Raw genomic sequence first — 13485 nt, forward strand, 5'->3', positions numbered from 1 at the left:
CCTTCCAGTTCTAAGTTAAACAGTTACTATTTAGATATTTTCCCCCCAAATATGGAATTATTGACAACTTTGCAGCATAAATATATTTAGGATTCCTAGCCACTCAGCCCTGAACAGTAAATCAGTGAAATGTCAACTGATCAAGAAATATTAATTTAAATTGAAATGGCTAATTCCAGGGCTCTAAATGCAACCATGTAGGATTTAAAACCGAGGAGTTTTCAAACTGGGCATTAAAAAGGAAGCCTTGCATTCCACCAGCATCACAGACCCCCCACCTCAAAAATCACAAGTGCTTCAAGAACCCTGTGAGGTTCGTGACGGAAAGCTACCTCTGAAAGTTAAACCAAAAGGGCAATTTTACACTGGATTTCTTATTATTTTTAATATAAATGTATCAGTGAACAAAGAAAAACATGAGACATTAAGACTTTAAATGCAGAGATTTATGTAAGTTCTTAAAAGATATACGGGAAGAATTCTTAAAAAATATGAACATTTTTGGAAGTATCATTCCACGGTCATTTGAAGACATGATAATACAAACAACAAAACGTTTATGTAGCCAGAGGTGGGCTATGTGTATCTGAACAGAACTGTCTGTCAGAGTGGCATAAACCCTCCTGGAGCCCACCAAACCATTTGCTTTCAAATTCTGAGGCCGAGGCAGTTACCAGCGAGGACAGTGCTGACGAGCCTATGCATTTCACCTCACCCTGGAACTCCTCTTTTAGTTTTTCCGGTATCAGATCCGCCCCCATCACCTGCAAACAGAGTACGAAAGAAGGTGGGAAACAAGGAAATACCTTGCAGAGGAAACAAGGAACGTGACAACAGCCAAGCCATTTACACACGAACCATACTCCACCTAGGAGACGTTTCCAAGCCACCATTAAGTTGACTGCCTGTTGAATTCTGCAATAAATATGGACAATTCAGAGGCTTCACAGTGCACAATCCCTCCCAGCTTCGGCCTGTGCTTGTATGTGGGGATGTTTACTGTGAACAGCAGGGGAAATCTCACCCCCAGCTCCACGTTCAACGCCCACCTCCCAGGAACACCTACTGCGGTCTCCTGCTGGGGGGTGTCAGGCCGAGGGAAGCAGGGACGGGATTTTCTTTTCACCAGCGTTTTCGAAATCTGCGATAGTCTGCATGCTACTGCCCTCTAATGGATGAAACCCCGCAAGATCGTCTGCCAACTTGGCAAATAAATTTGGCTTTTAGTAACTTAAACCTGTAATACTGGCAGCAAAGTTAAAATCCCGCCAGCTTCTTTTTGTTCTTTAAAATAGAACTCCATAAATGACACTACAAATGTTTAAGCTCTGTGAATAAAGCCATATAATATTAATCTCCTCCTCTGTAGTTCTTTTAAAATTAGAAGCCAGTACTCAAACTGATCGAAGAAATAACGTAAAGGGTTGTCTCTGTCTTTTTCTGAAAATTTTCTGAAGGAGCAAAGAGTTTAACAATCCAGTGGCCCTCGGCGCAATCTCCACTCGCATTTCATGCCCGTGATTCACTTGGTGGCATCTGAAGTTGCCAAGATAAAACCTGCATCCCAGGAAAACGCACGGCGACGATGATGCAAACACAAGTCCAATGAGGAACGTAACAACCCTGAGCGCTCCCGCAGGAGGGTGCTCATCAGAACAATCTGAGGAGGAGAACCTCAGCAGAACGAAGATCCACCCGCGTGACACACGGCAGCGCCGAACAGTTCCGGATAACACGCTCCCAGGGCATCCGCCCTGGCTAATTTACCTCGCTTCCCAGCACGGTTAATTAGCCGAGGGGAGCGTCAGGCAGCTGTACGCATCACCTGGCCCAGGCACCTCACCCAGGACTCGGTGCTGAGCTGCCCACAGGAACCTCCACCCAGGGCCACGTCCCCTTACCTCGCTCAGCAGCAGCGAGGAGGTCTCGCTTAAACCAAACTGCGCCACTTTGCCCTCAATTTCCTTCTGACTTTTTATGTTGTTCTCCAGAGCGAAGGACGCCTGTTGCGACTGGGTAAGCTGCAGTAAAAGCCTGAAATGAAAAAGGCAGCTGAAGAGGGGACGGCTGGAGAAAGAGTACGTCAGCAAACCTAAAACCAACTGCAGTATCGTACTTTAAGGCAGCTCTTCTCCCTGACTTCAGCCAGCTGCACAAACTGAGAAGAAATGAACACGTGTAGCAAGCTGCTCTGGTTATCCTACATGCTGCGATACTGAGAAGTACTTCTAAAAAACAACATACCAAGTATCTCTGCTGGCTCTACACAAACATCTGCCTCCCCACGTAGTCATGCCACAATTCAGCAGAGAAGCTCGGGTCTGCAAGCACTACCTGCAGCGCGTCAAGCACCCCACACCCCGAGGCCGAACAAGACAGCGGTGCTTTGCTGCCTATGGCACTGATTATTTCAGCGATTATTTCTGCGACCTGAAAAGCCAGAAATTTGCTTTTTTTTTAGCCAAACATCAAATACCTTCAACTATCAAATATCCTGGCAGTTTCCAGAGTCCTCCTCCCACAAGGAGTAAAACGTGTCAGCAGAGGAAGTCTCTGTGCATGTTCAACCGAGTAACCACTGAGACTTAGCAGGATCATTCTGAAACTATGCTTCATTCGTGCTTTATACAGAAATAAAATAAAAATCTATCACATTTACCACAGCTAAATGTGGCAGGTGTTATAATAAAGGTGTGCATTTGTAGCAAGAGAAAACGTTAGGCCTTAGCCGGCAGTTTTCACGTGAGCAATATAAACATCAAAATCTCCAAGCCTCAGCCAACAAACCGTGGGTAAGTTCAATAAAGTTTTCACAGAGAATTCAAAGTAAAAACGGGAAGGAGCTTTTCTTATGGAACATTTTTGGTTCAAAATTTACATAACAATATTAAAAAAAAAAGAAATGTTGAAAACGAAACAAAACCATTTCTCCGTTTTTGTTGCTGGCAAAACTAGAAGAATTAATTATTTACAATGCTCTAAAGCAGCCCCTTATTTACTGAAGAAAGCCGTACTCACATCCCTTTTCCAGGTGCCATTTACCCCGCACACACAACATCCACGTCTCACTTAAAATCCAGCGGACCTGAAAACTTTAGATAACCTGACACATAAACCCTGGGATGGGAAGAGGTTCCCCCTGGACAAGTGTTTATGCAAATATAAAGCACAACCAACACCTTGCGAATCTGTGTAGGGAGATCCCTGAATTTACAGTTGTCTCAGTGCTGAGCCACACGCACTGAAACAAGAAGCACACATTATTTTCATACAAATGTAGCTTAATATTGGACATCGATACTAAATCTATTAACTTCTCCCAAGCAGCAATTAAATCACCTTCTTTCAGTCAAAGTACAGTTAAAAACTGCTCTACCTGTTTTAATATTTCTTAAAAATTGCCCGCACAGGGCAGTTATAAGGTGTTCTCTGTAAAAACGTTCATAAAAAGGCATTAAGCACATTCAGTGACTAACACGTCACTGAAAGGCAAGAGGAAAAAAAATCGAGGCTATTTTAACAAAAATCATTTCCTAATTATCTCTTTGAAAGACCGTGTTGTGGGGATTTTTGTTGTGTACAAGAGTTTTAGTAAGAGAAGGAAGAAAAGGGAAGAGCATTTTAATGCAGCCTTGTCAATCGGCTGTCACAGAGTTCCTTTTTCAGCCTCATCCATTATGCAAATTGGTGTGTTATTAAAATAATACGCTTTTGCTCAAGCATGAGGCTTCAAGCAAATAAGCCAGGTGGCACTCACAGAGGGAAGACGGGCTAGCCTTCCCTCTGGGGGACTTCAGCTGCTGCATCTTGAACAGCAAAGAGAAAACAGCCACGCTCTAACAGGGGTGTCTGTAGGAGAATAACCCCTTTTGTATAGAATAATTGGAAAAAAATCACATAATGAGATCATTAAAGAAAAGTTTTGCTTCTCAACGTTGCATGACACTGACTCTTTCCATGCAGATTGCAGTTGTTCATGGCTGGTGGACTTCACCTTTTACATCTCAAGCAGTAGCAGGGTGCCTCTTTGTGTTGTCAGCACCGAAACAAACCTTGACATTGAAAATGGAAGCTGAAAATCTCAGGGCTGGGTAACAATATGCTTAAAACTGTCCTGGACTGGGAGAAGTTAGCATTACTCTAAGAACGCATTTCATTACCTCGCTCTAATAAATGAGGCACATGCCTTTATCCCAACCTCCCTCGACACGCTCTGCTCCCAGGGCGCGCAGGCTCCCTCCATCCCTTTGTCCTTTCTCTCAGGTTCGGGTGAAGCACAGGGGGTTTCTTTTACAGCTTGGCTGCTGTTACAAGTCCCTGCGTTCTCGCTCTTTGTCTCTGCAGCAAGGCTGGACCAAAGGCCTTCCCTCTGGCTGGCTGATCCGTGAGGCTGGAAATGAATCTCTCTTCCAGCTGATATTTTGGAGTGGCTGTCACTGACACCAACCTCTTCAGAGCGGTTTGTATTTGTCTCTGGAATGCGTAATGGAGACAGGCTCTCTAAAAGGCTCGTGTAAGCTTCAGCGAGTAACTTCCAGTACCACGGGTTGAAGGGATGTAAGCAGATCAGCTGCTGCAGACACAGCATCTTTTTTTCTACGTTTTTCAGATCCTGATAAATGGCAAACTGCAGGTTGAGCACAGTCGTTAAGTGATCCGTGTTAGTGGCGCCGCTTCTCTGGAAACCAAAGATAGAAGATAAAAGATTAGTAACAAGAGCAGAAGAACAGGACCGTCCTTCAGAGCCTAAGAAAACATCTCCCTGAATAATGACAAATACCTCTGGAGGTAATTTTTAAAATGTGCACGACTGTTCTCTGAGCTTTAAATGATACAGCGCGACACGGCTCGTGCAGGATCGATCTGGCAGCACTGCCTCTAGTTGCCTTGTCCCAGCCTGACAGACAAGAAGGCCCCTGAACATTTCTGCCCCTGAACTCTGTCACTTGCTTATTTGCCTTCAGTATGAAACAGCTGCCCTTCCTGGTGGTAAAAATACCTTTTATATACAATAAACAGCAGCAGCAAAATTTCAGCAGATTTCAGAGCCTCTCGACATTTTCCTCTACGGAAAAAACTCCATTAGGGGCTAGGCACTCTTCCTGGTGGCAGTTTGGCAGCGAGTACATGGAAATAAAAGGAAGTTTCGAACGGTCACTTTTACAGTGGAAAGATTTAAGCACTCGTTTATCCCCTTTCTTATAAATCCTATTACGTTACGTTAATTCTGCCTGGCAGAGCATGATATTTAGCCCCTTCCAGGACTAGCAGCCTCCCTGCACGGGGAGCTCACCGTGGTACAGGGTGTTCTGATTTCTACAGGGTGACGATATCTGCAGTGACAGTTACCCTCTGCTTACCAAAACACCCCGAGCACTGAGCATCCTGAAGGACTACACACACGAAGATTATTTTTCCAGAAAACAGTCCATATAAAGGAACTACTGGCAATGTTTTTATGTTCAAAGCATAAAAGAAAGACTGTAGGAGTTACCATTTTTTCTGCAATATCCAGAGCTTCCTTGTGCCTTCCTAGTTGAGACAAACACCGAGCCTGGCCCTCCTGGACATCCCGCCTCATGGCGATGTTACCGGGAGGTAAGCGGAGCAAGCAGCTGGAGTATTCACTCAGAGATTTCTGGTAGCGTTGGTAGAAAGAAAAGGCAAACAAAACAGGGAGAGATTGTCATTTGAAGGCTATCCCGAGAGCATGCTTTGTTTACGACTGCACTCACAAAGGGAATCCAGGAGCTGAAGCCCAAATTTTCGTGTCTCCACTCAGCTACCACCCACTGCCAGCAGCGCACAAAGGACCTGGAACCACGGGGTCAGAGAGCCCAGCTCTGAACCGCCCGAGCGTGGACGGCGACGAGCAGCCCCAGCCCCAACCCACGCCTAAGCACAGGCAGGGATTGCAGGAGGTCACCTCCTGGCCCAGGGCATACGTGACACGAGGCTCCTTCGCCCCAGCTAACTCAGGGATCGCAGCGCTAAGCCTAAATTTGGCAGACGTTGCTTCAAATCCACGAACGTCTCGGCGAGAAGGTATGAACCTGCGAAGGTTTGAGCAACGAGAAGGGCTGTCCCTCACCTCACATGAATAATCAGCAAGTCGGGGGAGACCGCAAGGAAAGTGAGCCTCCATCACTCCTGTACGGCGGCTCGGATTTGCATGAAATAATTAAATATTAATTGGTTCAAGGAAAAAGACGAGAATGAGCAATACTCCGTAGCTTAATGCTCAGGGCACTCACCAGGACTCCAATTAACATTTAAATACATTATATTAAGTATTCAGTGATGCTCAGACTGGAATCTTGGTTCCTTCCTCTCTGTGGGAGAGCTCAGACCAAAAGACTAAAGAGCAGAGCTCGTTCTCCCATCTCTCTAAATGAATATTTAATTATTCCTTGCAAACTTGAATAGCTCTCACAAAAAGAGCCCACAAGCAACATCCCCGAAATACCTCCTGGCATAATGGTCAAAGTATTTCTCTTCCCTGGTAAGCTCACATTCCTTCTCAGGCAAAAGTGAGAGCTCCCTTACACCCAGTGAGTGCAGCAGGCATGAGGGCAGGGGGACCAGAGGAGGGCTGCAGGACGTCCCTGTCTGCCTTGCTACGTGACAAAGGGGTATAACCCTGGCAAAGGTTTGGCATTATGAACCCAAGCAGGTTCTGCAGTCATCTCTATCCTAAAAAAAGGCATGGCTTAGATCACTGCTGTCCTTGGTCTCTCCTACCTACTAGCTTAGGCTGGCATCAAAAACGGTTCACAATGACTGAAGAGATTCCCATTTACTTGTTTCCAGCCCCCTTTCTGAGGTCAGTGCTCTCAAATCTGTGATTTTACACGCAGACGCTCTCTTCCCTGGCTCTGGTTCTGCCACAGTGATCCAAGAACACACCACCAGACGCGGCTGACGTGGATCGCTGTGATGGAAGACGGTCAGGAAGCAAGAGACGTTCTGTTGCGCTGCAGATCTGTGGGGTGCCAGTCCCTCGTGGGAGGGCACCGCAGCACATGGCACAGAGCAAAGCTCTTCACGAAAGCAGGATGTCTCACTGCAGCCTGAGGCACCTCCCTCAGCATACTTCTGTGAAGCCATTCAGGGCGTCTTGGCTGAGACTGGAAAATGTCTGTCAGGTACAGACAAGGCGACAGCAGCACTGGAATAATGTTTAAAAGCAGGACTGAAAACAGAACCACGAATCCAACAGGAAAGGCAACAGGAGTGTAGTCGGATGTTGGCTTGACAGCTCTGAAATCAGGGAGCATGTAATGCAAACCACAGCCTGGAACAGAGAGTGATCAGAGCTGAGGCATGGGCAGAAACAGCTGAGTTTGACCAGGAAATATGTCTGGGAAAACAAAAGACAGGATCCTGGAACTAGGATGGTAGAGGCAGGAGAGCACTGATGATGAGGAATGAAGCTCAGCAAGCAGGCAGTGTGGAGAGGGCTTTTTTGTGGGGGCAGGACAAGGGGCAGTGGCCGCAAAATGGAGCGCAGGAAGCTCCGCACCAACATGCGAAAGAACTTCTTCACGGTGAGGGTGACGGAGCACTGGGACAGGCTGCCCAGGGAGGTTGTGGGGGTCTCCTTCTCTGGAGATGTTCAAGGCCCGTCTGGACGCCTACCTGGGCAGCCTGCTCTAGGGAACCTGCTCTGGCAGGGGGTTGGACCCGATGATCTCTGGAGGTCCCTTCCAACCCCTACAATTCTGTGATTCTGTGGGGGTCTAGGACTGCAGCATGCAGGAACATAAACGGGGAACATAAATGCACCCCAGAGGTATAACCAGCCACCCAGAGCCAACAGAGGGGTGGGACAGGCAATGACCAGGGTCACGAGCCAACTGTCAGGGGCCTGATGACTCCACTCAGCCAAACCCTGACGGCCAGGGGGAGCTCTGAGAAAGGTGCAGGGCAGCCAGGCGGCAGCCTGTGAGGTGACAACCTTCGTGGGACGAGGCATGATCCCCAAGAGCACAGAAATCAGCCTGTTAACTCTTGCCGACCGTGATTTCAGCGATCACAAACATCAGCCCTGCTCACAGCCGGGCCATTAACATGTATGGGCTCGGTATGCATTGCCTCCGGAGGTCAAACACCATTTCTTTTAGGCTGGCCGATTCGCCTTGGTCCCCGTTGCCTCCAGGAGATGACAGCTGGCTGAGAAAGCTTGCCAGAACAAAGCTAACTGTTACGGCTTGGGCACACTTTAACCAGCAGAGTGCCTGAGCTGACGGGGCTGTAGTGCCTCCCAAGGTGCCATCGAGCCGGATTTAGGTACGGCAGGACCTAGGGTCACGGCTCAGTCAGGAGGTTTTTACAGAAACCTACACGTCCACCCAACACACTGAGGACTACAGGGCCTGATTTCAGCGTCCCGGTAGCTGCTACAGACCGAGGCACCGACTCGTCCCCAAGCCCGGTGCGTGAGAGCCGTGCGGATACCTCAAACTGCCGCTCCCTGTACGCCAAGTCAGCCCGGAATTTATTGCCCGTTAAGATCTCGGCGTCCTCCTCTCCGCCCGTCTCGCCGCAGAACCACTGGGGGCGTAAAAAAAAAAAGACGTAAAAAAAAACATTTGTAAACCCGCGGCCGCCACGCTCGGAGGCGCTCCGGGGCGGCTCCCTCAGCCCCCGGTCCCCGTTCCCCAAGCCCCGGGCAGGCAAAATCCCGGTCGGGGCCGGGGCTGGGGCCGCTCCCAGCCCACCCCATCCCATCCCGGCCCCACACGGCTCCTCCCCGGCTCCTCACCCGGGGCTCGCAGCGCTTGGCGCTGTAGGGCTGCCCGGCCCCGCCGCCCGCGCCCCGCTCCCTGCCGCCGGAGAAGAGGGACTCGGCGAACTCGCAGCCCAGCAGCGGCTCCGTCGCCGCCTCCATCGCCACCGAGAGCGGCCCAGAGCGGCTCCCCCCCGGCCGGCCGGCGGCAGCGCTCCCCCTGCCGGGCCCGGGGGGAGGCTGGGCGGGCGGCGCGCTGTGGGGCTGAGGGGGGCCGCGGCCGCCATTTTGGGCAGGGCGCTGTGGGGCACGGGGGCTGTGGCTTCCAAGACGCGGTTTTGGGGTCGTGCTGGTAGCGCTGAGCCCCTCGGGGAGAGCCACAGAGCATGAGGAGAGGCTGAGGGAACTGGGGTTGGTTAGTCTGGGGAAGAGGAGGCTCAGGGGAGACCTCATTGCTCTCTGCAACCACCTGAAAGGAAGGTGTGGGGAGCTGGGGGTCGGCCTCTTCTCACAGGTAACCAGTGATAGGACCAGAGGGAATGGCCTCAAGTTGTGCCAGGGGAGGTTCAGGTTGGAAATGAGGAGACATTTCTTCTCAGAAAGAGCAGTCAGGCACTGGGACGGGTTGCCCAGGGAGGTGGTGGAGTCACCGTCCCTGGGGATGTTCAAGGAAAAGTTGGACGTGGTGCTTAGGGACATGGTTCAGTGGGTGACATTGGTGGTAGGGGGATGGTTGGACCAGGTGGTCTTGGAGGGCTTTTCCTGCCTTAATGATTCTGTGGTCCTGTTCCTGGCGTTTGTGCGTTGGTTTTACGAGGCAGGTGGTAAGAGGGCAAAGTTTACCCTCCCATTTGGAACAGGACTATTGCATTTCCCATTGCTCTGGTGAAGATCCTGGCCACGAGTCATCCTAATGGAAATTTAGAAAGATACCATAAGAAATACTTGAACTTAAGTGTCCTGTGCTTAGATGAATTAATTGCATAACTGTGGAGTTATTCTGTTGGTGTCCTGGTCCAGTGTGCATGCCAGGGTGGATGGGAGAGTATTTCAGTAACGTTTCCATTTGATTTCAGTTCTCGCCCAAGGCAGAATGGGGAACTTTTGAAATCTCAGGCTTTCAGAAGACAGGACTTCCCAAATCTCCCTGCATTCTGCATTGTTGTGCTGTGGGAAAAGGGGACACAGCAAAGTAAAGACTGATCCTAGAGCTTCTTTAAGACTTTAAGACTCAGACATACCACTGCTGATTAACAACGCCTAGCTATTCCAGCTGTCTGTCCTGGCTCATGCCACTACCATACAGAACGTGTATCGTGTTTTAAGCATACTGCAACCCTGTTTCCTCTCTCTGCCCTACTGGCCCTTTCATCCAGGGAAATCCATTTCCTCCCACCAAACCACCATACAAGTTCAGAGAAGGTGAGCTGAAAAGTTGTCCTTGTACTTCCCTAACCTGAAAATGGACTCATGAACCTGTGCCTACCGGAACAGCTTTCGAGGCCAAACCACTGCTTGTATGGATAATTTGAAAGGTTTCCTTCTAGTAGAGATGTGAGAAAGGGGTGGAGGGTGCTTGTGGTTTTTTCCTTGTTCTTTCTAAGTGGTTACATGCTCAAAATATCTTCCATACCAGCATAGCTATGACTGGAACTAGCATCAGCTGGTATAAATCCTTGGGTAGAAACTGAACATTGGCAAGTAGATTTGACTAGAAAATGAAAGGGGATTGAGGTTTCTTTTGCTTCTAAGCTGACCATTTGGCAAACAAGCCCTCTTGAACATAGGAAGCTGCTTAACAAGCGAGTCTGGAGAGAATCAGGAGCTTGCTCCACATGATGCTTCAGTCTTTTCGTTACAAGCGTCAGGGTAGGCGAGCACAGTCAGAGCTTCTTGTCTGCGCACAGCAAAACCATCTGTCTCCTCTCTGCATGCAGACTGGTGTGCTGAGCTCCTGCAGGACAGGCAGAGGACACAGGAATGAATCTGCAGAGGTTGGCACTGGTGTCTGAACACTTACAGCGTCTGCGCTTCTCCTCACATATGCTGGGCACGTGCTCCTTTCCCACTCCTCCAGGACTGCCGGTCATGCTGCAAAACACAAGTCTGATGAGTACAGCACTAAAATCCAGCAGGACTATTAAGAACAAATGAAAAAGAACACAAAAAAAAAAAAAGGAACATGAGTAAGCAAAGTGAAATGTGGCCCCAGCTCAAAGTAAAACACAAAGTGCAAGGCGCTCCCAGGGGCAAACCCAAGTGCAGCCAGTTGCCTGCCAGCTTGGATTGCGGAGTCCTCCAGGGCTCAGGGTTTCAGCCATCGTTGCCTCTGAGGATACCAACGTGGTCTGCAAAGGCTCTGTGTTGCAACGCCGAGCATGCCTTTGTCTGGTAAATCAGTGATAGGGAAGCAATTCCTGAGCGCCACGCAGGGGGCCTGGCAGCTGACTGCATGCTTTGAGTCAGAAGTCACAGGCGTAATATCGCTTCTCCTCTTCCTTCCTTCCCTGGCTCTCCCTTTCCCCCGCCTCCCCTCAGACATTTAAAAGGCTCCTCGTGTATTAGTTACTGAAATGAAAAAAGTGCAACTTAAGGAAATTCCTGTGCCTTGTCAGCACTGCAGTTTTGCTCAATTCCTCCTGCAAGACCCGAGTCATCGGCGCAGCTGCCAGCATGCAAATTCCCACTGTACTTGAGTAAAGCTGTTTGCCTGAGCTCGCACGGCGTGATTTGCCATGGTGCTGTCAGCCTGGGCTTCACGCAGGAGAAAACAGCTCTGCAAGAGGCAGCTTTGAGGGGGCTCAGAGATACATGAGCCTGATGGGAGCCTGTGCTGCCACAGCTGCTCCGTGTAGGCAGCTACAAGGATAAAAAGCCACAGATGAATCCTCTTCCTCAAGGCAGACGAGGTCTTACTCCCCTGCCAGCCAAAACCACCAGCTCAGCGGATGAAAATCAGGCCAGTGACACCGACGGGCTCTGAGAAGTTGCAGTCGCAAGTTCCTGCGCATCAGCAAAGCTGTTGGAGCTGCTGGCATGAGCATGAGCCAGCTGTGATGTGCTGGGACCCAGCTCCAGCCTCAGTGAGCTGGGGACAAGCTCGTGTGCTTCACCTCGCCGTCGGGGTGAGCCCAGAGGAAGCCCGGGCACGCAGGACAGCCCAAACGACAGGCAGGAATTCGTTCTGCTGCCGCAGCGTCTGAGCCTTTCGGCCAGGAAAAGAAAATACAGCACGGCAGACAGAGCTTGTCTGAATCCCGACAGCCCTTCTTCTCCCGGCTTCCCAGTCTATTCCGAGGCGAAATTAATTCGAAAGAATTGCCCCCTGGAGTTTCTTTAATTACTGGGTGTTATTATTTGTATTGTGATAGCCTCCGTGGGTGCATACCACAGCCCAGCCACGCTTGTGCCAGGAGGAGAACACACACCACAAAGGTTTCAAGAGACCATCAAGCACACACAGGAGAAACAAGAAACCTCGGTTGGCAACCAGGGCCCTATTTTGGTCGGCACTACCCACACACGTCGGCTGGGCAGCTCGCACATCATTTACAGGCTGAGCGAGACGTCCTGGGAAGGAGCTGCCCTTGGAAGGAGGCAAAAGAGAGACCAGTTCCCCCCTCAGCCAGGCGTGCTGCCTGCAGAGAAGAGGGCAGCAGGGCCCACAGGCGGCGTTCCTCAAAGGGCGGGTGGTTCCCGAATCGTAAGTGGATTCTTCCAGACGTTGTGAAACATTCGTACCTTGAGGGGAGATTAGTTTGCTTTTTTTTTTGACAGTCATAACGTCGGCTCTTCCCTAAACACGTTCACGAAAAGACGAGGAGGAGCTCTTTATTTACTGACATTGTCTTGATGTCCTTGTCTCCCTCTACTTATTGTCTCCTTCCTTTTATTGAGCCGGGCGAGTTCTTTACAGCAGCAGCCATCTTTCATCCTCTTTGCATGGTGCCAAACAAGGCGATACTGTCCACGACGGGCACAGGAGGGTGATACAAACAGCATCTCATGCAGAAGGGCATACAGAGGCTATCGCTGGTACAAACCACCACAGACAAACGAAGGCGATCCAGCAAACAAAACTGCAGTTGAGCTCAGGTGAGCTCTAGCAAATCTTACGAAGGTTCGAGATGCAGCTGCAGATCCCCGGAGCAATCGTCCTTGAACACGAAGTGGTCACACTCAGGGTGGCGAAAGGCTGACCCCTGAGCCAAAGCTCCCAGAAGCCACCGACCGAAATTGCAGAAAAACAACGCTCGGCTCGAACTCAGCCCATCTTTAAGGAAGTGCCGGCAGAATCGGGAAGGGCCTCCATCTGCCTCCAGCTGGGTGAGAAACCAAACGTGACACGGACAAAGCTGCACTCGCTAAATCCACGTCCGTCCCTGAGGAAGGCAAAGCCAGCACGAAGCAAAGGCAGACGTGGGAGCCGACACGATTCCTTCCTCCCAAAGGGCAAAAAGTGCTCCAGCGCCTCCGCTGGCTGCGGGAGGAGGGCGGTAAATTGAGAGCAGGGCGGCATGAACAGGGGGATGCAGAGGCCGGGGGCTGAGCAGAACAACGCCAGGCAAGAAATCGGGCAGAAGAGGTGGCGGTGAGCCGCAGACGGACAGAGCTGCAGCAGTGCCCCGGCCAGCCTGCCCCAGCAGCGAATCCAGTGGGCAGGGAGCCTCCTTTGCCTCTCTCTCCTCTCCAGAAGGAAGCAAAGCCACGGAGTTCGGCTTCTCTGTGAGTCGGCGAGCCAAGCCACGGTTCTAAAA

The 13485-nt window shown here is 50.2% G+C and overlaps 1 protein-coding gene and 1 long non-coding RNA gene across 2 annotated transcripts; both read right to left on the reverse strand.

Annotated features, from left to right (window-relative positions):
- Window positions 1-427: 427 nt before the first annotated feature.
- LOC308190724 (zinc fingers and homeoboxes protein 1) lies at window positions 428-10814 on the reverse strand (the record flags this gene model as incomplete). Its single annotated transcript, XM_080582379.1, has 6 exons — window positions 428-764; window positions 1902-2034; window positions 4161-4678; window positions 5495-5638; window positions 8458-8553; window positions 10749-10814. Coding segments are annotated over 6 exons (1164 nt in total), but the record flags the coding sequence as incomplete, so codon positions are not given.
- LOC308188940 lies at window positions 6634-8446 on the reverse strand. The gene is made up of 2 exons (XR_013945888.1): window positions 7684-8446; window positions 6634-7597 (listed from the first exon to the last, which is right to left on the reverse strand). It is a non-coding gene; the product is annotated as an uncharacterized lncRNA (long non-coding RNA).
- Window positions 10815-13485: the final 2671 nt, after the last annotated feature.

The sequence above is a fragment of the Anser brachyrhynchus genome, assembly GCF_964034855.1.
Source record: "Anser brachyrhynchus genome assembly, chromosome: 2".
Lineage (NCBI taxonomy): Eukaryota > Metazoa > Chordata > Aves > Anseriformes > Anatidae > Anser > Anser brachyrhynchus.